The following is a 23,286-nucleotide window of genomic DNA, read 5'->3' on the forward strand; positions in this document are numbered from 1 at the left end:
GCCCAGGAGTCTAGCACCAATTCCTCCCCAAAGCGGGCAGGGGTGCAGGTTCCTGCTTGGGGACTGGCCTCACTTGCTTGGGCACCAGTGGGGGAATTGAAGTGTACAGGCCCACATGCCTCTGACGCCTTGGGCATGTGGCTCTGAGAGCATCAGAGCTTCAGAGGCCTGAGAGCCACCAGTCAGGGCCTCTAGATCTTCCTCCTCTCCGCCAGGGCCTCTGCACCACCAGAGGAAGGTGGGGGCTGGGCCCAGCCAACAGGCCTGGGGCTCAAGCTATATTCCTGGAAGGAGCTACAGCTGCTAGTTGAGGGTGTTCTCTCCCCGAGGCTCCAAGCTGCTGGGAGTGCCCAGGGCTTGCCAGGTGGGTGGGGTTGGGGAACGTTAAAAGATTAATACGAGTAGGCTTCAAAGGCCAGGCCTAGGAACACTGAAACCTCAGCCTGCAGCCGGCAGCAAGGCACACAAACAAGGGCGGTGAATGCTTTGAAACCCAACTGTGGGGCAGGCATCAAAGGCTAAGAGGAGGCCTGGGGTGGGGGCCTACTCAAAGCCCCTGCAGAGGCACCGGAAACGGAAGCCTTCCTTGGTGGAGCACGGTGGTTCTTGCCCTCACGTGAGCCTCCCATGTGGCTGGCCCACCTCCACACCCAAAACACGTGTCCCTATGGGACCTGGCCAGGGTTCAGACGCAGGCCACCGCCCCACAGGCTCATCTGGGAAGTTCGCCCCATCAGCACTGGCCATGTGCTCCGCACCCACCCCAGCTAAGTGAGCTCCCTTGGAAGCTTCCAGGAGGGACCACACAACTCCCTCAGGTGGGGCCCCTCACCTGGAACTGCCTGTGCAGAGGGGCAGTCAGGACCAGGAGCAGCAGGCGAGGGAAGGGACCTGCAGGGATCTGCTGCGCTGAAGGGACGAGGAGGCGGGGCAGCAGGCCGGGCAGCATCAAGGCTGGTTAGTGTGCAGCAGGGCTGAGCCTTATGGCACCTCCCACCTGTGGAAGCCTCCAGCTGGGCCCCCAAGAAGGCCCAAGGTACCTGCCCTCCAGGACCCAGGAACTGCCCCATCTTCACTGCCACCTCCTGTTCAGGCCAAAGAGCCAGGCAGCAGAGAAAGGCTGCCTCCATCTCTAGGCACAACCAGGTGTGCCCAGGCTGAGACCTGCTCAGAGGCAGCAAGTGCCTCCAGCAAGTGCCTTTTCCCTAAACCCAAGGGACAGCAGGCTATGCCTTCCGAGGGCAGGGGCCACAAAGTCCCTGATTGTGGGGCTCACATGCTTCCTATGGGCTGATGCCTTGGGTGGGAGCCGAGTCTCATCTGACCCAGGCTGCGGGGTACGCCAGAAAAGACCCTTGGAGCTGCTTACTCCTTCTGGCAAGCTAGAGTCTGGGGCCTACCTCCACCCCTCGCCTCCTTCTCTGCTCTCAACCTGGAGACAGGGCATGCAGCAGGGCCAGCCTGGGGGTACAGGCTTGAGGCCTTGGGGAAGGAATCCTCTAGGGGAGTCCTCTAGTCCCCCTGGGCCAGCCCCGCCCCCAGCCAGGCCTTCCTGCCCACCAGTTCAGGGCTCAAGACCTGAGTGAACAAGGGCCAGCAGAAAGGAGATCCCACCACCTGTCCACCAATAGCCCCTGTTGGCCACTCTGACCCATTCCTGGGGCTGAGCACTGGCCAGGTTGCCAGGCCCTGGCCCAATCCCACCTGCCCATCCCCAGTAGATCCACAGAGAAGGGGTGGGGACAAACCTGACTACAACCTTCAAACCAACTGCTCCCCAAGACTTGGGGACAACTGAGAGCTCAGATGGGAGAGGAAAGTTGGGGACATCAAGAAAGATGGATAGCAGCTGACACACAGCCCCCAGAAAACAGAGGGCAGGAGAGGCGCAACTCCTCCATGCCTCAGTGGCACCACAGGCCAGGCAGACACAGGACCTGAAGCTCAGGTCGAAAGGCCCCTGGAGAGCAGTGCTGGCCTTAAGGGCCCTGTGCAAGGTGGTAGGCGGGGGCTGAGAAGGGCGAGGTGAGGACCCTGGCTCAGGGCAGCACCCTCACCAGGGTGCTCCGGCACAGGAACAGGGTTTGCCTGTTCCCATTTGGAGAACGGTTCTTGTCCTCACTCCTGACCACCCCAACAGTCCTCCCAGAAAACCCTTGCTGTCCTAGGCCAGTGGTGTCCCCCGTAGGCAGCCCACACCATCGTTCTCTTAGGCGGGCTGGGCCAGACAGCCCCAGGCGGCAGGCAGTCAGAGCACAGCCCTGCCAGAGGCACCAAAGCTGCCGCTTCCACGCCGCCGCCTGCTCACCCGCCGGAGGGAGGCAGGCTTCCTTCCCTCAGCCCTGCCAGCTCTGATGATGGTGGGCATGGGCGCCACCCCTCACAAGGCCCTGAGGCTCAAGGCCCAGCAGACTGATGGAAGGAGACAGCTGCTGGTGGTGGGGGAGTGTCACCAGGAAGCAGGCACGGTGGACTGGAGGTGCCTGAGGCTCAGTGGGGGAGCCTCCTGACGGGGGCGGGGGAGTTGGAGGCCCTCCACGCCAAAGCATCTTCCAAGTTCAATGTTTATCAGCAGGCTGGCCAGCAAGGCAGGGAGGGGTACAGAGGGAGAAGCCTGGCGCCTGGGCGACACTGTCACAGGCCGGCTATTGCACCTCCACGCCCCTCGCTTGCGGGTGAGGCTTGGTGAGCTTCCGGCCAACTTTGTACCCCACCTCACCCCAATGGTGGTGGCTCTAGGCAGCCAGCAGAGCCTGTCACCCCCAACCCAGACCTCTACAGAGGCCTTTGGGCTGCCTCTGTTGTTAATTAAAATATCTGAAGATTCTTTGAAGAGGAAACTATTAGGCCAGAAGGGCTGGGGAGGCTCCAGCTGCTCTCCCAGGGGGCGCAGGGACAGGACATTCATCCCTCCTGGCTCTGCAAGGCAGCAGGGCAGGGCACAGGATTAAGTGGCCGCCCAGCGCCAGGACCTCCAGGGGTGGGTGGTAGGGAGTGGTGGGCCAGTTGGGGACCAGGGGAAAGGCCGGGCCCAGGAGAAGGCAGGAATATAGGCTGGCAAGAGCCCCCCCAGCCCAGGTCCCCAGTCCCTCTCAGGCAGTCACTTCCAGCCAAGGGCTCCACCCAGTCCTGCCAGGGCCCTTCCTCACCCAAGTACTGGGCAGGGGACTAGTGTTACCCAACAGTCCAAGGGCCAGGACCTTCTGATGGCCCCAGCTCAGGATGGCTGGCCAGTCAGGCAGGCAGGCCCATCCCCGCCCTGGGGCCAGGCAGGAAGCGGAGGAGGTTGGAAAGCCCTGTCAGAAACAACTTCAGAGGCCACGCTGCTCCCTCTGAATTCCCGGCTCTAAAAGGCTTTATTACCGCCGCAGCCTGCCAGGGCACTCCTTCCCAGCCGCAGGCCTCGCCCTGCCCAGCCTCCTGCCCTCAGCGCGGCCACCCCACCAGCACCCCCAGCAAAGCAGGTAGTACCTGGAAGAGGGTCAGCGTGTGGTCATCCAGGACTGTTCTGGGGGGGGCGACGACTGTGGAGGGAAGGCACTGTGAGGAGACCAGCCCGAGGGCTCCTTGCTCTCCTCTGTGGCTGCAAGAGTCCGGCAAGGGGTCCAAGGGGCTGGGGCAGACCCACCCAGATGCAGCTCTCCCTGGACCACTGGCCTCTCCCTGTGGACTGAGCCACAAGGTAGGGTTCAGGACACTCAGAGCCTCCCTCCCACCTCTGGCTCCTTCCTGCCTCCCCACCAGGTCCAGCCATGACACTGACAGGCGCTGGTGGGGCCCTCAAGAGCTGGTGGGGCCAGCTGCAGATTGCACGAGAGTGGAGGTGGGCGTGTGCCTGGGCCTGGACCCAGGAAACGGGGAGGGCAAGGAGTGGGCAGAGCGCAGGAGAAGGCACTCACACAGGTGAAACGGCAACTGGGGATTCCCCAGGTGGCTCCGCACGAAGTCTCGCAAGTCCCCCACTGCAAAGAGGGAGGGGAGCAGAGGGCTTCTCAGGAGAGGCCCACACGCCTGCTTTCAAGGCCTACCTTAAACCCCCACTGCCAGAAGCCCTGCCAGCCAGGGCACCATCAAGTCAGCCTGGGAATACGGTCCCCACAAATTGGATTCTGCTCCCACCTTCTTGGCAGAGGCCAAACAGGGATGGGAATTTCAACACTGCTCCTTCTTCAGCATCCCAAGGCTCAGCCTGGCTGGACCACCATGCAGGCTGCTGGGCCCCGCTGCAGGGGAGGCCCACTCACCCCCAGCCATGTGCCTCGCCAGGCCCAGAGCATCCCCTGTGCCTCTTGTCACCCATCACCCCAGTCTGAGCCCTGTCCAGGGGGAAGGCTCCCTCAGAGGCTGGTGTGCCACTTTGCCCCGGCTATCCTGGGAAGATCAGACACCGAAGCCCCCCTGGGCCCCTTCTGCAAGGTGGGCCCTGAGCCACCCTTCCCCTGGATGCCTGGTCCATCATGCTCTGAATAAACACCTGTACATGAGCCTCCTTCAGCCAGGACTGAGCCCCGTCCCCCTTCCCCCCACTGCAGCACCTCTGACCCGCATCACACCCTGCTCCTGCTCTCCAGCAGGGCCTGTGGCCTCCAGTCTAGCTCAGGCCAGGGAGACTTGGGGAGTGGGTGGGGGAACTCAGGCAGGACTGAGCTCCTGTGGCAAGAGCCTCCTCATGGTCTGTGTTCAGGCTCAGAGCCCTCTGGCTGTCTGCAGAGAGCCCAGAGGGAAATGGCCAGTGAGAAGGGCTCAGAGGGCCCCCACCTACCCCTCCACAGCAGGGCCACGTACCTGTCTCGCTGGGGCGGAAAAAGCCCTGCAGGATGTAGCGGTCAGGGAAGAGGACCCTCAGAACCACCTAGGCCAGGACAAGTGGAACGGCCATCAGGGACTGTCAGAGTTCAGACTTGGCACAGGGAGATGCCCCCATCAGCCCCCAACCCGAGCAGTGTCAGCTGCCCCCCAGTTTAGCAGAGCCAAATCCCAGGCTGGGGACAGAGATGGCCAAGCCTGTGTGCACACACATGCATGCTAAGAGCAGGTGTTTGCTTTGAAACCTGTTGTCTTAGCACTGCAGAAAAGAATTTCACCATCAAACGCAGGCGCCTGGCTGGTGAGGCAACAGACCATGGCTGCACAGGCCTCCCACCTTCCACGAGCCCTGGTCAGCCCATCTAACCCTAACCTGTCTCACGACTGCCGGCATGAGCCCTGGTGGCCTGCTGGCCACGTGCTGAGACATCCCTGCAGGGGGGCCACAGAAGGCCCTGCTCAGACAGCTCCCGCTCCCCGCCCCCCTTACCTTTGGGTAGCGCTCCAGTTTCTCCTTCATCTGAGCTTCCCTGAAGGCCTTGGTCACCAAGGGGGCTTCTTCCAGGCGTTTCCTGTGGCAAGAGGGGCGGAAAGTCCAGGTCTCCCCAGTCAGAACAGAGCCCCTCAGGAGCCACTGTGGGTTTCTGGCACCCGACCCACAGAGGTTTTGCTAAGGGCATGGGTGCCAGGGCCCAGGCCAATGCCCAATCCTGGCAGCCCTGTGCACCCCGGGGAAGACCGACCGGACCAGCAGCCAGAGGCAGAACCCGCTTGGGGCAAACCATGGAGAAAAGACAAGATGCTGAGGGGCTGGGTCACCCACCGCTCACTCTTGAGCTGGGCCAGGCGTCTCCTCACGTCATCCACAGTCACCTCGAAGAACTCATCTGGCAGCTCTGCTGGCCAGGCCTGCAGCAGGTCCTCCAGGTCAGGGTGGCAGACCACAGGGTCTCGGTCCACGGGCTGTGGGCAAGGGGCCTCAGCTGACCTGGGTGTCCTGGGGCTCTTGGCCACGTGCCCTCTCTCCGTCTCTGCCCACCCCTCCCAGCCCACCTGCCAGCACAGGGCCAGGGAAGCCTGGAACAGAGGACCAGGGGACAAGCCCAGACAAGCTCCTTCAGGGCTGAGCCCCGTCCCCTCCCCCACTGCAGCACCCCTGACCCCCATCACACCCTGCTCTTGCTCTCTAGCAGGGCCTGTGGCCGCCAGGCTAGCTCAGGCCAGGGAGTCCTGGGCAGTGGGTGGGGGAGCTCGGGCAGCTCCCCTGCACACTTTCTGCTTCAGTGGGGGAACCCCAAGATTAGGAATCCACTATGGAACAACACCCCTGTTCTTGGCCACGTCAGGGGCTCCACAGAGGGGAGGCGCAGTGACAGTCACCAAATTAGAGTGTTGGCAAAAACCCCAGCAGCTGTCCCCGCTGCCCTCTCAGCCACAGCCCATGGCCAGGCTGACTCCACCTCTCCCTCCCCTGGGGAACAAGCCAACCCTCCCTCTGCCCACCCTGGGGACAGAGGAAGGGACAGCGTCACTCCTAATTGGCATCAACAGCAATGAAAATTACAAGGCAGACCCGCTCCATTTGCGGTGCTCTGGGAGGGTAGGACACCTCCCGGGGGCAGAGGCCACCCCACAGAGCCAGGCTTGACCGAGGTGCCCAGCTGGGCCAGCAGGGCCCATAGTGACCCTGTCCTCTCCCACACAGAACAACAGAGATATCGGAGAGGGAGGTGGCCCTAGGAACCTACCCTCTGCTCCTGCCCTGTATCACAAGGGCCCCTATGGTCCCCAAGTTGGCCTGGGACCCCCTTCTACTCCTCCAACACCTGGGGAGGGGATGGCAGGCTCTGGGAATGGCACCTCCTTCCTCCCTTCCTGCAGCCCTCCAGCAGCTGGGCCAAGCCCTGGTCCCATGGCCCTGAAGGTGTCCTTCCAGGCCCAGGCTGGTCAGCCCTGCACAACATTTGGGCACCAGCACCCTCAACACATCCACACTGGGGGACAGCCCGACACACACCTGCTCCTGGTGTCTCGGGCCTACACCCAGATCCTGCACATGGACGCCAGGTCCCTGTGGCCCACTAATCATATAGCTATGTCATGCCTCAACCAAGGGCTGCAGCCAGGAAGCCCCTCTGCTTGGGTCACAGCCTTGGAAGAATGGCCAAAGGAGCTGGCTGAGGCCCAGGCAGGGACCCGTACCTGGCTGACCAAGGCTCCAGGGGCTGCCCCTTCCGAGCCACGGCCATGCTGCAGCAGCCGCAGGCGGTCTTACGCCTGAACTCTTTACTAGCTGCCAGGCACCAGGTGCCCTGTGGCCAGTGTCTGCATTCCAACAGGGCCGTGAGCTCGCTGGGGCCCCAGGAGAGGGCAGGCAGGACATGGATGGGCCCAGAGCCAGGAGCCTCCACATCCAGGTCTGGCCAGTCCAGGCTGAGATCCTGATGCAGATGTGGCCTCCAAGCCCCAAGCTGAGGGGCAGGTTCTGGTGGCCTGATCCAGTCCCTCCTCTGGAGGGTCCAGCCCAGACCCAGAGGATCTGAGTCCACACTGGCTGCAGCAGGCAGGTGACACAGTGATGGCGCCACACCAACACTGGCCACTCAGACAGGCCCCTGTGCCCAGAACTCAGCAACAAACAGCAGAAGTCAGAGGCCAGCAAAGCCAATCCCAAGAAGGGCACGCCATCCTGGGGCATCCAAAAAGGACAGTGGGTTACAAACACAACCACACCCTGGGAAGTACAATGACCCCGAGTTTTACAGTCCCCACTGCTGGTCAGGGTTACAGGGGCAATAGCCACCTGCTTCATGCTGCAGGGGCCACTGCATTTCCGAGCAAAAATAAAACTGACAGAAATTCCTGTTTCAGACCCACCCTGGCCTCCCAGAGTCCCACTCTGCTCAGGAAGACTGTCTATCCAACAGGACCAAGAGCCAGGGTCCTGCTCAGGGCCAGAACAAGAGGATGAGCGATGGATTACCCGGGCCCCTTGCACACTGGCTTTCAAGGGCTACAGGAGCAAGGTGCCCGTGGGAGCCTGCTGGGCGAGGTTGAGGCTGCATGAGCAGCTGCGGACGGGGCCAGATATCCCAGGAGCACTGGTGGCGTCTGTGGCTGGGCTGATAAGAAATGTCACTTTGCCACCAAATGGCAGTGGGAGAAGCCAAAGCACTTATGGAGAGTGGAGAGACCATGGCCTGCGGCCAGCCCAGGAGTTCCCACCACAGGGAGGGCCCTGGCGGACATCTCAGTATGGGAAGGGGGGAGCAGGCTGAGCACCATCTCGAGTGCCCGGCCCTGCTCACTCAGGACGCTTTGCCCAGCGCCCGCTCTATACTGCTGTTCCGTCGGCATCCACAGTTCCACACGTGGCTCCTGCCCAAGGGGACTGTGGAGATGGTTCTGGATGGAGATCAGGTCTAGGGAGGAGACACCCCAGCACAAGAGAAGATTTATGGTGGTACCATGGGGACCATCAGAGGTGGCTTGAGGGGCCTCCAGGAGGGCCTGATGTCCAAAGGCAGGTAGCCTTCCGGCTGGTGGGGACAGAGGAAAGGTGCAGGTTCTGCTGTCCCTGTGGCCAGGACAATGCTGAAATGAGAGATGCAAAGGCAGCGCAGGAGCGCGGGCCCCTCCTCTCCCCGCAGCTTGTTTGGGAGGGCTGCGGAGATCTCTATTTCCACCTGGCTGAGGCTGGGAGCGGGCTCCAGATCAGTAAGAGCTCTTGGTGGCTGCAGGGAAGGGCGTGGGCAGGAGGGGCAGCGCCTAGGCCGAGCAGTGGTACAAGGTGAAACTTTTTTGAAGAGCCCAGGGGCTTGGTGTGATTTCTCTCCCCACAAAGATGGACTCTCCAGAGGCTGCAGGGACCCAGCCGGGTGGGCAGATCCCAGAGCGCCTGCTTCGGATGCCTCTCTGCAGCCAAGGTGGCTCCCATGGTGTCCAGGATCCACCTGCTCACCAGAGGACAGTTTCTCACCCTTGGAGGGGACATGGCACCAGGCTGGTTTGTGTCTCACGCGTCTCTGGGCCCAACTTGTGGAAGAAGTCGCCTAGGCCCTCAGAATCATATCCTCGTGGTCAAAACCAGCCAGAAGCAGGTGTGGGAGGTCCTCAGGGGCAATGGGACCAGGCGGCCCCAGGCTTTTATCTTGAGTGATAAAAACTCCACAGAATTGCTGGGAGACACATGCACTCGTGTCCACGTTTACGTCCGGCCCTGTCTGTTCTCTCACGCCTGTGCGTGGGATGCCATGCTTCCTGTACCGCCCTGCAGTGCACAGCTCTGCTGGGAACTCAGGGCTCTTGCACTCACGCCAGGGCCTCCAGCAGCAGTGCCTCAGTGCCCACAGCCCCTCCTGGACGTCCCTCTGTCTCCAGGTAATCTGTGCCGTGCCCTGCAGTGGCACCCTCCCCACCTCCTGAGGCGTCTGTCTAACTGGCCAGGGAGGAGCTCACTGGTCTGGATGGGGGGCCCCGAAGGTTGTTAATGCACTAATACTACCAACCCGAGGGGAAGCGACTGGCCTCGTCAGGCCATCCTGTTGGAATGAAGGGACTGTGGAGGTGGGGTGAGGCTGGAGAGGGGCCACAGGGTTGCCCTGAAAGGCGCCTCTGCCCTGGGCCCCGCCCCTGGTTTCCCTCTTCCCAGTGCCATGAGTGCCGCAGCTTCTTCCCCGTGCACCTCCCCGTGTGGTCCTCGCCTCAGGCCCAGAGCAATGGGCTCGGCCAGTTGTGGACGGAACCTCTGAAACCACGAATCAGAATGAACTTCCTCCTCTAAGCGGTTCTTGTAGGGTATTTTAAAAAGAAATAAAACCTCACTAACACAGTGCCGATCAAGTCCCGATCCCCTGAATGGGTTCCAGACCTGGGCCCTGCAGGAGATCACAGGTCCACGGGAACCTCGATGTGCTGAGGAAGGCTGAGGGAGGGGCCAGGACCTCCTCGGCGCTTCTGACTGCTGGTTTCCACAGGTCACGCCTCCCGCGCTGCTCCAGAGGCCTCCCGGCAGCCCCACGAATGTCAGCACCTCCACCCAGAACGTGCACTGGCCTGCACCCAGAGCCCAGTCAGCTTCCAAGGACACCACCTTCCGGTCCAACCCCTCTGTGTTAGGAGACCTGGTCTCCTAACTGGTGCCCACGTGCTACAGCCAGAGGAGGGGCAGGAGGACAAACGGACCTGTCACAGTGGAGCCAGTGAGGGGCCAGCTCCGAGGCCTAAGTGTGCTAGGCCTAAGCATGGAGGCGTGTGATGGGCAAGGAACTGAGGTCAGAGGGAGCAGCTGGCCAGCAGGGGGGAGCTCCATGGGTGGCCAGCCTCACTACGGTCAACGGGCCATGAACCCCAGACTTAGGAGGGAACCCCCTCGATCAAGTGGTCCAGGGAACCTTGTTTCCTGCAAACTCAGAGCCCTGGTAGACTTCCAGGCCACAGCCTCCAGTGAGGGCCACAGAGAAAGACACTGGAAACGAAGCCAGGTGGGCAGGAGAAAAACCAGGAGGGGCCACGCAGAGCAGAAGGCAGGGGCCCCAGCGGACTGCAAACGTGGTGACAATGGATGCCCAGGCAGCCCAGAGGAGGGCAGAGAAGACACTTAGGAGGGACACAGAGTCTCCGGGGGAAGATGGGGTACCACTGTGGGCAATGTCCAGCCACCCCCGGCCAGCTGTCAATGCAGACGCAGTGACCACCCCAGCAGGCAGACCCCAGATAAGGAGGCCCACACAGCCTGGTGGGCACCCAGTCCTGGGGCTCTGCTGCCAGGATCTCCCAGGACACGATGGGGAACACCTGTACACTGCCTGAGGCCATTTCACTCCCAAATCCCAACTTTCCACAAGGACTTGGGTCCCTTGTGCTCTCCCTCAGCCCCCCGCCTCAGCCCCCTGTCCAAACGGGTTCTGGTGAGAGGGAATGCGAAGCCTTTTCCCTTGAGGCTGAGCTCAGATGAATCACTCCGAGAGGGATGCCGGGATGCCGGCCAAACCTCTCCTGTTACTCTCAGGGCCAGGCGCCCTCAGGAAGGAGGTGCTGGGGCACGTGGTCACCACCAAAGGCTCTGAACAGCACAGTGGGAGGTGGCCATGCCTGAGGGAGAGGCCAGGCCTGGACCTGGGCTCAGGGGCTACACAGCAGGGCAAGGTGCCACCCGCGTGGCCTGGAGCAGCCACAGCAGCCGGCAAGGTGTTGGCCATGAGCCCCCAGGAAGACGGCACCTGACCAGGTCTGGGCACAACACCCACAGCACAGCCACACACGGCCAAGGAAAGCACCAAAACAGGAGGTGTCAGCAGCAGGGACAAGGTCCCGAGGAGACCCGGCACCCGCACCTTCTGCAGAAAGACACGTGGGCTCTCCAGCCCCATTCCCACCCAGGTCACCCTGGCCTCCGACACCTGGCACAGTGGGCACACCTCTGGAGGCTGCACTCAGGGTGGTCAGCTCAGAGCATTCTCTCCCAATACCACAATGTCCCCTGACCCTGGTTCACCCTGGCCCACAGAGAAACAGCAAGAGGCAAGGGGCAGACAATGCCACCATCCAGGGCCTCTCCTACCCTTTCCAATCCCACAGATGCCCCGGACACACTGAAGGTCTGATAAGCTGCAAACAGCTGTGGACAAACAGCTCCACCTGGCAAGAGGACGGCCACCGCTGAGGCTCACAGCACGCACAGGCCAAGGGGCAGGACTCTGCACCCCGCTGGAGGCGGAGGGGGGGGCACCCCGAACAGGAAGGCGCATCCCAGGCACGCCAGCACCGCAGACCTGGCTCTCAGACACCTCTAAGGCGGCCAGAGAGCGCCACCCAGCGCCCCCGCGTGCTCAGCAACAGGTTCTCGGCTTCCTTGAGGTCTTCTTCCTGAACTAACTTCTCTAGTGTGAACACAAGTTACTTCCGTCACAAAGAAACAAGGAACATTTCTTTAAAAGAAGACTGCACAGGCTGGGAACACAGCTCAGTTGGTAGTTGGCTGCCTTGCATGCACAGGCCCCGGGTCCAATCCCAGGGCGAAGCCAAGCTGTGTGAGCAGGGCACGGGCACTGGGGACGCCTGCAGGGGGAGGGGCAGGCTGGCCACCACACAAAAGACGAGCACAGTGCTGACCCTGAGAAAGCAGCAGCACCTGCGCATTGCAGAGCCAAGTGTCATCCACGCACACAGAGCACACTGCCTACCAAGAGAGCGGACACAGCCAGGCCGTGGGCGGCCTCCTCACCCACAGGGCCTGCCAAGTCTGGCAACTGCTAGGGACCCAGGAAGGGCAGGACACGCACACAAGATGGAAGCTACTGGAACAGCCTGGCAGAGGGCCTGGACCTGATGGGGCAGGCAGGGTCCTGGCTCTACAGGGCCACTCCATCCAAACCAGCCTCAAGGCATTACTAAGGGACAAGCACCTGCCAGCCACCAGGCTCCAAGAGCAGTCAAGACCCAAGCAGCACCCACAGTGCCACTGAGCCAGCTGCCAGCAATCCTCAGGGGACCTTCCAATTAAGGCATGGCCTCAGGCTCTCAGGACAGCTGGGTCTGGCCCCCCCAACTTGGGGGTTGTCCACAAATGCCCACCAAACACAGCAGGGGACAGGGCTGGCCCATGGGGAAGGGCAGGGACCCCCACGCTGAGAAGGGGAGAGTGGCATTGGACTCTAGCTCTCCTGAGAGCACCTGCTGCCAGAGACAGCAGCCCACCCTGCCCAGGAAGCATGGTTCTGGAAGTCGGGGGATGGTCCCACCCAGCTGGGCAGCTACAGTGACCTCACACCCCCCGTCCCACACAGGTTCCATCCAGCCCCGGCAGCACCAACTGGCCTGAGCACAGGGCCAAGCCAAGCTGTGTGAGCAGGGCACAGGCACTGAGGAAGCCTGCAGGGGGAGGGGCAGGCTGGCCAGCAGCAGCCAGCCCTGCCTGGAGGACGGGGCCTTTGATCAGGACCAGCCCTTGTGCCAGCAGCTGCTGGGGAGGCCACAGGCGTGGGGGGTGTCTGTTGGGCCCGCTGGCGAGCAGAGGGCTGTGGAGCAGCCTCCCGGCCGTGGAGGGACTTCAAAGGACAGGGCCAGGGGGCGCCGGGTAGCCCAGCCTCTCCCAGCGCCCGGTTCTGATCGCCAGTAAAACTACCTTCTAATAATTAATGTCTGACATCAAAGGCAGGAACCGCCCGGGTCTGTGAACCATCCCGGCCTCAGCGAGGACCTGCCGGTATTTTATCCTGTCTCTTTCTTCTGAGTCTTTATTTAAATCCAAAAACCACACACAGGCAAAGCATTAATGGGAAACTTGGAAACTCTTCTTGATTACTAAAGTGTACCTTTGAAGTTCCCCAAAAAAAAAGCTCTGTCTTGTTCCAGTCCCCTCCCCCAGGACTGAGGAGGGACACAAAGCAGACACATGCGCCCTGCGCCCTCTGGGCGTGTGGCTGTTAGTGACAGGAGGTGTGTGTGTGGGTGGGGGGTGCTCCACAATCAACCAGCCACCCGGGCTCCAGATCAAAGGCCGAGCGGGAGGCAGAGGCAAATGCACCCTCCCCTGGCACCTTCCCCAGACCCCCCTGGGATTAGCACTTGAGGACAGTGACACCCGACCCAAGAGCAGGCCAGGCCAGCTGCACTAGCCCCATCACAGAGACAGAGATGGAGAGACACACAGACACACACACACACACAGAGGCACGTGCGCACACCCACCTGGCCCCACTCGGGAAGAGCACAGAAAGGGCAAGGGGCCTCGGGCTGAGGCCTTGGGCTTTGGGCCTGCCTCCTGGGAGAAAGATAGCCACCTGCCCAGGAAGAGTGCCCTGAGGAGGCCAGAACCCTGGCAACCAGCTCAACTCAGCCACACAGCCAAGGACCCCAGGCTGAGGAGCCTCAGGGGTTCACAAGGGCAGAAGCCAGCAGGGTCCCCAAAGGGGAGGGGGCCCACTGTCACCACCATACCAGGGCCCCCATACCAGGTTGAGCCCAAACTGGGACCTGGGGCTCCCCTCACCTCCATGCCCACTTCCCTGTCCACTCATCAGACACATCAAGGACGGTTCAGGTTCGGGCTCCAAAGACACGATGCTGGCCAGGACCCCCCATCTCCCAGGTGTACAGCAGGAGGCAGGAGTAGGCACTGGCTTGGAGGGCAGGACAGGTGGGGCAGGCACTCACTAGCTCCCTGACCATCAGTGGTGGCCCCTCCACAGAACAGACCTCTGTTGTAGCACACACTATGTGGCCCTCAACTGCAAGGTCACCATGCACTGGCCAGAGTCCCCCCTCAGCAACTAGAGAGAGGCTTGCTTCTCAGGCTCCCGCGGTTGTGGACAGAGGCACCCAGTGGGCAAGGGCAGGCCCTGGCAGGACGCAGGAGCAGGGGGCATCCCCAGCACAGCAGTCAGCAGCCACCTTGACGGGAGTCATAGGAAGCAGAGCACAGACACAACACAGCCATGACCATCTCTCAAAAAGGCAGGAGCTGCCCAAACATGCAAATGCCTTTTCTGAAGAGAAGGGGCGGCTTGCGGAAGGAAGCCCACAGCAACAAGGGTCCCCAGACTACCCAGCCAGGAGTCAGATGCCAAGACCTTCAACACGGGGTCCAGCAGACCGCCCAGGTCAGCAGGAGCTCATGCCTGGCTCCAGCTGCTGGCATGGCCGATAAGAAAGCTGTGACCAAGGCACCCTCCTGCCACCCCACTGAACCCCAGGATGTTCTGAGACCCGTTGGCCCACACTAAGGGCAGCAAGGGCTCCACTTGCTTCCTCCAACCCAATCCATAGAGAAGAAGATGCTGACTCCTGACCCAGGAGCAGGCCAGGCCAGCTGTTCCCAGCTGCTGCACTAGCCCCATTGCAGACACCACACACACACACACACACACAGCCCCACTCAGGCCCCCCAGGGCTCCAACGTGTGGCCAGGAGCGATCGGACAGGGTCCACGGCAGGGACGGCTGGGCTAAGTTAAAAGACCAGGGAGCCCACCTGGCGAGCACTTCCCAGAGTGAGGTAGCTGTCACGGCCCCAGGCAGGCAGGCTGAGGCACCACCTGGAGGCCTGTGTGCCCAGTCAAAAGCCCAGCCAAAGAGATGCAGCAGGCAGCAAAGACCTTGTGCCACAGACGACCCCTGGTGCAAACGCTGCTGCATTCCAGACAGAAAGGTAGGGCTCTGACAAACCTGCCTGCAATGTTTCCAAGTTGGCGAAGGCAGAAAGCGATAGTCTGCCTCTAACACAAACACAGGGGTCCAGCCTGACACCCAGTGCTGGCTGACAGAGAGGAACCGCACACGAGAAAACAAAACAGCACAGCACCTGGACAGTCATCCAGAACTTCACGTCACTTTTTCAGCAACAGGAAAAGCAGATACCTCAAATGATGCAAAAAGCTGTTTGTAATAACTACATCTGGCAAGAAAATCTCAGGAAGTCAGGAAGAGTCAAGTCCTTAGCTTGACAAAAGCTTGTCATATCATACGTCATCCTTAAAGAAAAATCAGCCCCATACCTTTAAAATCAAGATGCCCTTAAAATACACTCCTGTTGCTACTATTCACCAAACACCAGTGACCCAGAAAAAAGACAAAAGGAAAGACACGAAGGAAAAGGCAGGCAGGCACTGACTGCAAAGATCCCAGGGAACTAGGACAGCTGCTAGGCCTGGTGAAGAGCAGTCACAACCAGTGGAACCAGGGCACTCCTAGACACCATGGGAACAGTTCCAAGATCCAGAAAACCACCAGCTCCACGAGGTCTACATGGGGACACTGAGCAGATTCTGCAGGACAGAAGGTCGATGGGAAGACACAGGTGGACCATAATGAGGTATTGCTGCCCAAGGAGGCTCAAGGAATTCTATGACGTGTCCCACAGTGACTTCTGTGGAAGGTTCCAGGATGTATTTCAGAGGGCAAAGTCTCTGAATAGGTCAGGGAGTCACTGTCAGAGGTCTGGAGCCAGCAGGCAGGTGCAGGGAGGAGGCCACGGGTCCAGAACGCCCCAGGAGACTGCATGACGATGCGCAGACGTGCACAGCACATGCAGCCAGACCCTGCCGCACACTGCACAAATGGGTCCCCAGAAGACCACTGCACGAGGGGCTGGGGACACAGCCCATGCACAAGTCCCTGGGTTCCTCCCAGCACCACACCACACACACACACACACACACACACACACACACAGACCACTGCATGAAAGACAAAGCCACGGAGCAACAGAAGAAAATCCAAAGATGACCCCCCGCCTTGACCTTGGGGTGAGGAATGACATCTGAGACCCTGCAAGCACAAACCATAGGAATAACGCATCTGAGCAACCAGATTCCATGCACTCTATTTAACTAAGGGTCAGCACAGCCATGGCATGTGATAGTACAACCCCAACACCCAAAATGCACAAGCAACTTTCTCAAAGAAACGAGAGTTAACAGGGCAGAGGACGCCAACAGGTAAAATCGTGAAGCTCAGACGGCAGCAAGCAGGGTAATCGGGGAGACACAAAACTTCCCAAACACTCTACCTTCAGCGGAAGACAGCCCCAGATGCGGTGGGGCGCAGCAATGTGCAGGCTGGTGCAGAGGGCACGGCTGCAGCAGGTGGCAGGTGTCTGCTGTGAGAGGGTGTGACTGCAGAACGTGAGCCAGTGAACACAGGGGCCCAGGACCCCAACCCTGGAAAACCAACACCACGGAGGAGGGAAACCTGCAGACAGGGCTGCCAGGGGCAGGGAGGGGGAGGACGGGGGTGGGGGCACACAGCAGAGAGCCACCCGGGCCCACCACAGTGCGGGTCCTCAGTGTCACAGACATGTGCGAGCCCACAGCAGGCCAACACCAGAGGGAAGAGGGCAGCAGGCCATGAGCTCCACAGGATACAGACGAGCCCTGGAGGTCTGTCCTTTTTCTTCAGTACAGGGGACTGAGCCCAGGGGCACGCTACCACTGAGCCACACTTCAAGCCCTTTATAGTCTGTATTTCTTTTGAGAGAAGATTTTTTTGAGACTGGCTTATTGCCCAGGCTGGCCTCAAACTTATAATCCTCCTTCCTCAGCCTCCAGGGTGGCTGGAATTGCAGGTATGGCCACCACGCCCAGCACCCTTCTCTGCTTCTAAGACAACACACAAGAGCCTCCGTGGCACACTGGGCAGGACCTGAGCTGCCTCCTCCAGGCAATCCCCGCCCGCCCCTGCCCACGCTGTGGAGGCCTGAGAAATAAATGTAAACAGCAGGAATCAGAGACTCCAAAGGTTGAAGTCTTGCCATGTCATCTAATGCAGCACTCTCCAACTGCCCCCAGGACCTTTGTTTGGAGGAAGAATACAAGAGCAGGTGGCTGTCCCCCACACCTGCTGGGCTGCTGTCCTCCCCTGTACTTTAGAGACAGGGGCTTCTCCCCCGGGGCCTGTCCACAAGCCTGTCCACCCCCAGGGGCTGCTTCTCCTGTCCCTGTGCTGTAATAGCTATAGAATCCTGCTGAGTGGCAAGGCGGACCCCTCCTGCCTCCACAGGGCCAAGTGGGCATCTCCAGGTCTGGCCCTTCTCCCACAGCTGCACGACAACTCAGGACCTGCCTGTGCTTCCTCTGAACCGAGTGTGGCTGACTAAGCACACCCCGTCCACACGTCTAAGTCCACACGCTTGAGAGACGCTCTTTCTGGAGGTATTGTGTCCCACAAGAGCACACATGGCCCTGCTCATCAGCACATGAACGCCTACAGGCCCTGGCAAGATGTCCCCAACAAACAGGGCAGCTCCCCAGATCAGACAGCCAGAGCCACCCAGGCACCTGGCTACCCAGGGAATCACTGTGGCTCCCTCCTGGCGCAAGAATGGCACCGTCCCCTCCACCCCGTGGCCACTTCTCTGGGGCTGACAAATCACCTTCCAGCTGCTTACAGCACTACAGCCCCCTCCGCAAGTCCCATTACACAAGCATCAGCACCGGGGCTGAGATGACGCCAGCCCAGGACCAGGCAGACCGGCCGGCACAGGGCACCACCCAGGCCAGGCCTCACTGGGATGACTGCCCCTCCAGGAATTTCTGTGACCATGTTTCATGTCACCTCCCTCAGAGCCCTCTGGCAGCCTGCCACCAGGAAACTCACCAGCTGCAAAGCCTCTTTAGCAGCACGATCCTTCTCACAAATAAAATCTAAGTGGACCCTGAGGACATCCACGCACTAGGAGTGGGCAGAGCTGCTTCAGTGGGAGGAGAGGGCTGGCACTTCCCCAGGCGGGACACCGACACCTCAGGCGGCGCTCTCCTCCTGTCTGAAGGCGTGCAGAAGCAGCATCTGTAGATGCCTTGCCTCGGGCAGGGCAGGAACTGACTCTCAGGGTAACAATGTGAGGCCAGGCTGGCTAGTGGGCAGGCTCTGAGGGTAAGGATGTTGTGTGTCCACTGCTGTCCCTAACACCAAGGCAGGAAAGGGTACACCTAACATCTTCTCCAAACGAGCTCCCTCCTTCAGGATGCAGGGCACAGGGTGCCAGGCCCAGCCTTGCCCGGGCCAGGCACGACTAGCTTCAGGTGATGCTGGCCAGAGGAAGAGACGTCCCTATTTCTGAGCCAGAAGCTGCAGGCTTGAGTCCTGACAGAGCCTGCTGGACTCCTGAACCTTCCCTGGAACCAAGCCCTTGGGGAGAGGACCCAGCACATCCAAGAACCTGAGTGTTTCCTGGGAAATTTGCAAGGAAGCCGTGACTGCTGGGGCAGATGGGGTCTTGTGGCACCCAGTGGATGAGCAAGAGCCACACCCAGGCTGAGCCGAGGTAGTTCTGGAGAGGATGAAGGCCTCACCACACTTCCAAGGGGACTGGCAGAAGCCGTTTGGCCTTGGCTGCGGAGTCCAAGAGGGGCCAGGCCGAGTCTCCAGGCAGGAACTGATCAACAGGGCACACTTCACCTGCTCAGGAGTTGCCATGGCTGCCACTGGCCAGGGCCACTGGACAGTGGAGGGAAAGAGGCAGAAGGTAGACACTCCTTGAGGGCCCAGTGGGAAGCAGAGATGGTTCCTGCAGGTGTGCAGCCCCAGGCAGGGCAGGAGCTTGCTCCCAGTAGCCATTCATCCACCCATCAGCACCCACCTGCTGAGACCAAAAGGTGGGGCCCCTCCCATGCCTCAGGTGGTGGGGGTGGGCATTACTGGGATGGCAGGACAATGAGACCCAAGGACAAAGATGGCCCCAGAACTGAGATGCCAAATGCCATGGGACCACAGGGTGCAGCGCTCAACAGGGAGCTGCCCTCACAAGGTCGTCGCCAGGGAGGAGGCGAGTCACAGGTCACCCAGGCCAGCAGCTGCTGATCCGGCTGCTTCCTAGGTTCTCTCTCCCAGCACAGTTTGACTGAAGCTGACGAGAATCTCCATGCCAGGGCTGGGGCTGTAGCTCAGTGGTTAAGCACCACTGGGTTGAATCCCCCAAGAAAAACCCACCCAGCTGGGCAGGAGGGTGGACAGCAGCTTCTCCAGGTCACTGCACAGGTGCAGAAAGAGCGGGTCAGATTCAGGGTGGCTCCAGGTGGCAGAAACATTTGGTGGTGCCATGAACAGTGGGCATCAGAGCCCATCAGACTAAACACCTAACCAGGACCTCGCCCAACGGTAGACACAGACCACAACAGAACAAGTCACCACTGAGACACAGCCGTGGCTGCCAGCCCTGGCTGATCAGGTCCCCCTGGTCCACCACACCCTTACCTCCTGCTGGGGCTCCTCGCCAGGCCTTGACTTCTTGGGTTTGGAGGGACCTCCAGGGCAGGAGAAGGACTTGGGCGACATGGCCAAGGGTGAGACTGGAGACCTCGCGCTCTGCGAAGGGCCCCCCAGCCGCTGTCCCCCACCAGAGAAAGGAACAAAGGGGGCGGACGCAGGCTTCTTTGTGCTCTGCTCCGCCTGAGCGTCTCCTGGCTCTGAGCTGCCCGTGAGGCTGGTCCCCGAGGTGCCTGCATCATCCTGACACCTCAGGTCGCCCCTGATGAGCCCCCCTGATTTTAAGAGGGGCAGAGGGCTGCCAGGGGCCTGGGTGGCTGACGTGGAGGAGGCCGGGCTTCCTGGGGTCTTGCTCCCCATGGCCCCAGGCTCCTGCTTGCCTGCAGAGTCACATTGCTTCATGACAAACCTGGGGGAGCCAGAAAGTGAGTGGACACCACAGAGCAGAGGACAGGACCTTCTCCACTTTCTCCAGTCCCACCCTCTGAGGGCACCTCACAGAGGGGTGGCCTGAGCTCCCGCACCTCCTCTCCTACTTTCCACATTCCTTCTCCCGTTCCTGTGAGATCTCGGGTTTGTTTTGTTTTGTTTTGTGTGGGGATTGAACCCAGGGGCTCTACCACCAAGCTGCACCCCAGCCCTTTATGCGTTTTTTGTAACAAGGTCTCACTAAATTGCTTAGGGTGACCTTGAACTTGCGAACCTCCTGTCTCAGTTTCCCAAGTCGCTGGGATTACAGGTGTGGCCACTGCACCTGGCCGAGCACACATTTTATTTTTAACTAAATGGAACTCCAAACCCAGTAGCTGCTCTGCCCTTACCTGATGGTGGCACTGCCCCCGGTCAGCCCCAGTGACTGCAGCGTTGTGCTCCGTAGGGCCTCTCCACCAGTTACCTGTAGGAAAGGCAAACAGGACGCTTAAGTCCCTCTCCCAGATGCCAACACCCAGGGCAACACCCCAAGCCATCAGGCCCAGGCTGGGGCTCCTCTGGCCAGTGCCCTCTCCCACCCAGGCCTTCCTCTGCCCACGAGCTCTGTGAGCCCACGAGCTCTGCAAGGTCCAACAACCTGACTTGCAGCTGGTGAGGACCCGCGACCACCTTTCTCCACCCAGCCTGGCCTCCTCAGCTGTGAATTGAGCCCACTGAGGCTGGGAGAGAAGGATGGGCTGGGTGGGGGCCACCCTGAGGCCCGTAGCCCTGCCCAAAGCTGCCGGCCAGTGGGAATGGATGGGGGGAGCACACTGAGGTGAGCGCAGAGAACAGGCCCCATCCCCACCAAAACTGCCCATCTTGATCTGTGAACACCAGGCCCATGGCCACCACTGGCCAAAATGACTGCCGAGTCTGCCCAGAACAGCCTGTTCAGAGAAGGGCCTCTTCCCCAGCACTCCCAGGCCCCTCACAGCCCACTGCACTGCGGCAGGACGTAGGGACAGCAGACAGCCCAGGCCTCAGGGGTCCAGACACTGGGGGGCCGGCCAGGTTCACCAACTCCACGGCTGCTGGCCAGACTCCAGCAGGACCAGCCACCTCTGTGAAGGGAGCCCGTCCATGGCTCTGACTCTTCAGAACCCTTTGAGCCACAGGGACCCCAGGTCAGAACATAGTTCCACGGGCTCTGCTGGCCTGGCCAGGGTGGCAGTACCCACTCTGCACCCTGTCTGGCTGTGGCCAGCCCAGCTTCTTCCCCACCATGCCCACAAGCAGCCACAGCTGCCCTCCAGGCCAGTGCTGCCTCAGGGTCACTAAACTATCTGACTAGACCTCACCTCTCAAGGACCACTTCTAGTTGGGTTTTGCCAAGGACTGAACCCAGCCCCATACTCCACCACTGAGCAACTTCCCGCCCTCAACAGTCATTCCTGACACTCAGCTCTGGATGCACGGGGCTCAGGATGGACAGGGCTCAGGCCCAGCTGTCTGCACCCACTGAGCTAACGCAAGCTCTTTGAGGAGCAGCCTCTGGAGAGGATCGTCCCTCTGAGGGCTGAACACAAGAGCCAGGGTGCATGGCCACACCCCAGCGGTCAGCCCAGTCCCAGAGGCCTCGTGGCCCATCTCTTCCCCAGGACGCGCTGGCATGAGCAGCTTCCTGGTCCCCTCACAGTTCCCACCCCTCACAGCTTCAGGTCAGGGGACCTCGACTGGGAACAAACAGGGGGAAGTCCTGTCCACACAAGGGCTGTCCCAGCCTCTCAGGGACCGTGTCCCCCACTCTGCCCCAAGCCAGCAAAGGGCACTGGGCCAGGGTTGAAACAAAAAGCCCCTGTGAGGCCACAGGACCAGGCACTAGGAGAGTCCCCACCATGGCGGGCAGGCTGCCGGGCGGCAGGCCTTGGGGCCAGACTTTGCCTCGGCCTCGCTGCGCTCGGTTTTGAAAAAGATCAAAACACAGAGCAAAGCAAATATTTATTAAAATGAAACCACTTTTGTAACTCTTGGGCTTTGAGAGAAGCTGAAAAAACAAACAGGCCACTGAGGGAGGTTTCGGGAGCAGCCCAGGCAGCGCGGCTGGTCCCAGTGGGCTGGCTGTGCCACTTCTTTCCATAAAACACGCCGGCTCTCAGGAGCCGCCGCCCAGCCTGCCGCTTTGAGCTTTGAAGATGGTGGGCAGTTTCCAGCCTGGAGAGCGGGCTGGGCTGGCTGAGTATGGCAACGGGCAGGGGTGGGTGGCCGGCACCTACCTCGTCCCTCATGTACACACAGACAGGGGTCGCCTCTCCCGGCTGCTGCACGTGCTCTCTGGGTGGAGGAAAGAGTGCGTCAGGGGCCTCTGGGACAGCTAGGAGCCCCAGGCACCCAGCCCAGCTGGGGGCAGGAGGCCCTGGGGGCTTAGGGCCACAGCCCTCAGCCAAGCAGCCCAGCCTGGCATAGCCTCCCACACCCCATCCACCCCTGACCACTGGGAGGAGGGAGCTGACAGCCAAGCAGAGCCCGGAGAAGGTCCCAGCCATTGGCACGCAGCCTCGAGAGAGAGGAACTGTCAACCCTAGACAACCCCAGCAGCAGCACGCTGCCAAGGGTGCTACACTCTGCTGTGTGCTAGGCCAGCGCCCGAGACGGGTATCAAGGTCCTGGGATCTGGGTTTTCATCTCAAGATGCCTCTCAGAGGGCCGCTGACCCGAGATGGCCAGGACCAGTTCAGCATGCAAAGCCATTAGGCGGACTTGGATCAAGAGGTAAAGTCCCCAAGGCCATGAGCATTGCCATGTGCTGTCCCCTCTGCCCAGCCCACAGGGCGACACTGGGGTGTACACACAGCAGTCTTTAGGTACTACAATGTCAGTCCTTGACCACAGCACACATTGCAGTCCACAGGGCCCAGTGGATGACCGCAGGGCATGGACAGGGACAGTGGCACCTCCTGGTGAAGCACACTTCAATACCCGTGGTGTCGAGTGGGACAAGACAGGCTCTGAAGAGGACCTTTACACAGTGAGGCAGTGGCACTGCAAACACACTGGTCCATGCCTGCCCAGAAGGCCACCTGGAAGCTGAGCTCCCAGTGACCGACACAAGTTGGGGACAAGAGCAGGAATAGGCTGGGAAACACCAGACCCAAAGGGACCCGCCCCATACACACGCCCCCCCCACCCCCCGCATGGTCCCACCAAGGGCTGTGCCCATGCCTGGCCCCACGCTCAGCTCAGGCCTGACTACCCACATCATCAGCCACATGATGTGGGGCAGGGCTCGAGCAGCAAGGGGCATGGGGCCGCGCTGGCAACCAGAAGGCAGGGCAGAGACTAGGTAAGGCAGGCTTGGATGGGCTGC

General features: G+C 60.8%; 1 protein-coding gene across 5 annotated transcripts in view; it reads right to left on the reverse strand.

Moving 5' to 3' along the window:
* Nucleotides 1-23,286, reverse strand: part of Aspscr1 (ASPSCR1 tether for SLC2A4, UBX domain containing) — a 36,631-nt gene that overhangs the window by 1,433 nt on the left and 11,912 nt on the right. For 3 of the 5 annotated variants that reach the window (XM_046463232.2, XM_058585237.1, XM_046463233.2), the window contains 8 exons: nucleotides 22,196-22,253; nucleotides 20,330-20,403; nucleotides 19,497-19,917; nucleotides 5,630-5,769; nucleotides 5,297-5,378; nucleotides 4,786-4,852; nucleotides 3,900-3,962; nucleotides 3,472-3,524 (listed from right to left, as the gene is read on the reverse strand). In XM_046463232.2, the coding sequence (XP_046319188.1) occupies nucleotides 3,472-3,524; nucleotides 3,900-3,962; nucleotides 4,786-4,852; nucleotides 5,297-5,378; nucleotides 5,630-5,769; nucleotides 19,497-19,917; nucleotides 20,330-20,403; nucleotides 22,196-22,253 (958 nt within the window). Of the gene's footprint in view, nucleotides 1-832; nucleotides 910-3,471; nucleotides 3,525-3,899; nucleotides 3,963-4,785; nucleotides 4,853-5,296; nucleotides 5,379-5,629; nucleotides 5,770-19,496; nucleotides 19,918-20,329; nucleotides 20,404-22,195; nucleotides 22,254-23,286 lie in introns of all 5 variants that reach the window. The other 2 variants (XR_006855895.2, XR_006855894.2) reach the window with 2 other exon arrangements.

Source organism: Marmota monax, unplaced genomic scaffold (assembly GCF_021218885.2).
Source record: "Marmota monax isolate L192 unplaced genomic scaffold, Marmota_monax_Labrador192_F-V1.1 WCK01_AAM20220418_F8-fsc00220, whole genome shotgun sequence".
Lineage (NCBI taxonomy): Eukaryota > Metazoa > Chordata > Mammalia > Rodentia > Sciuridae > Marmota > Marmota monax.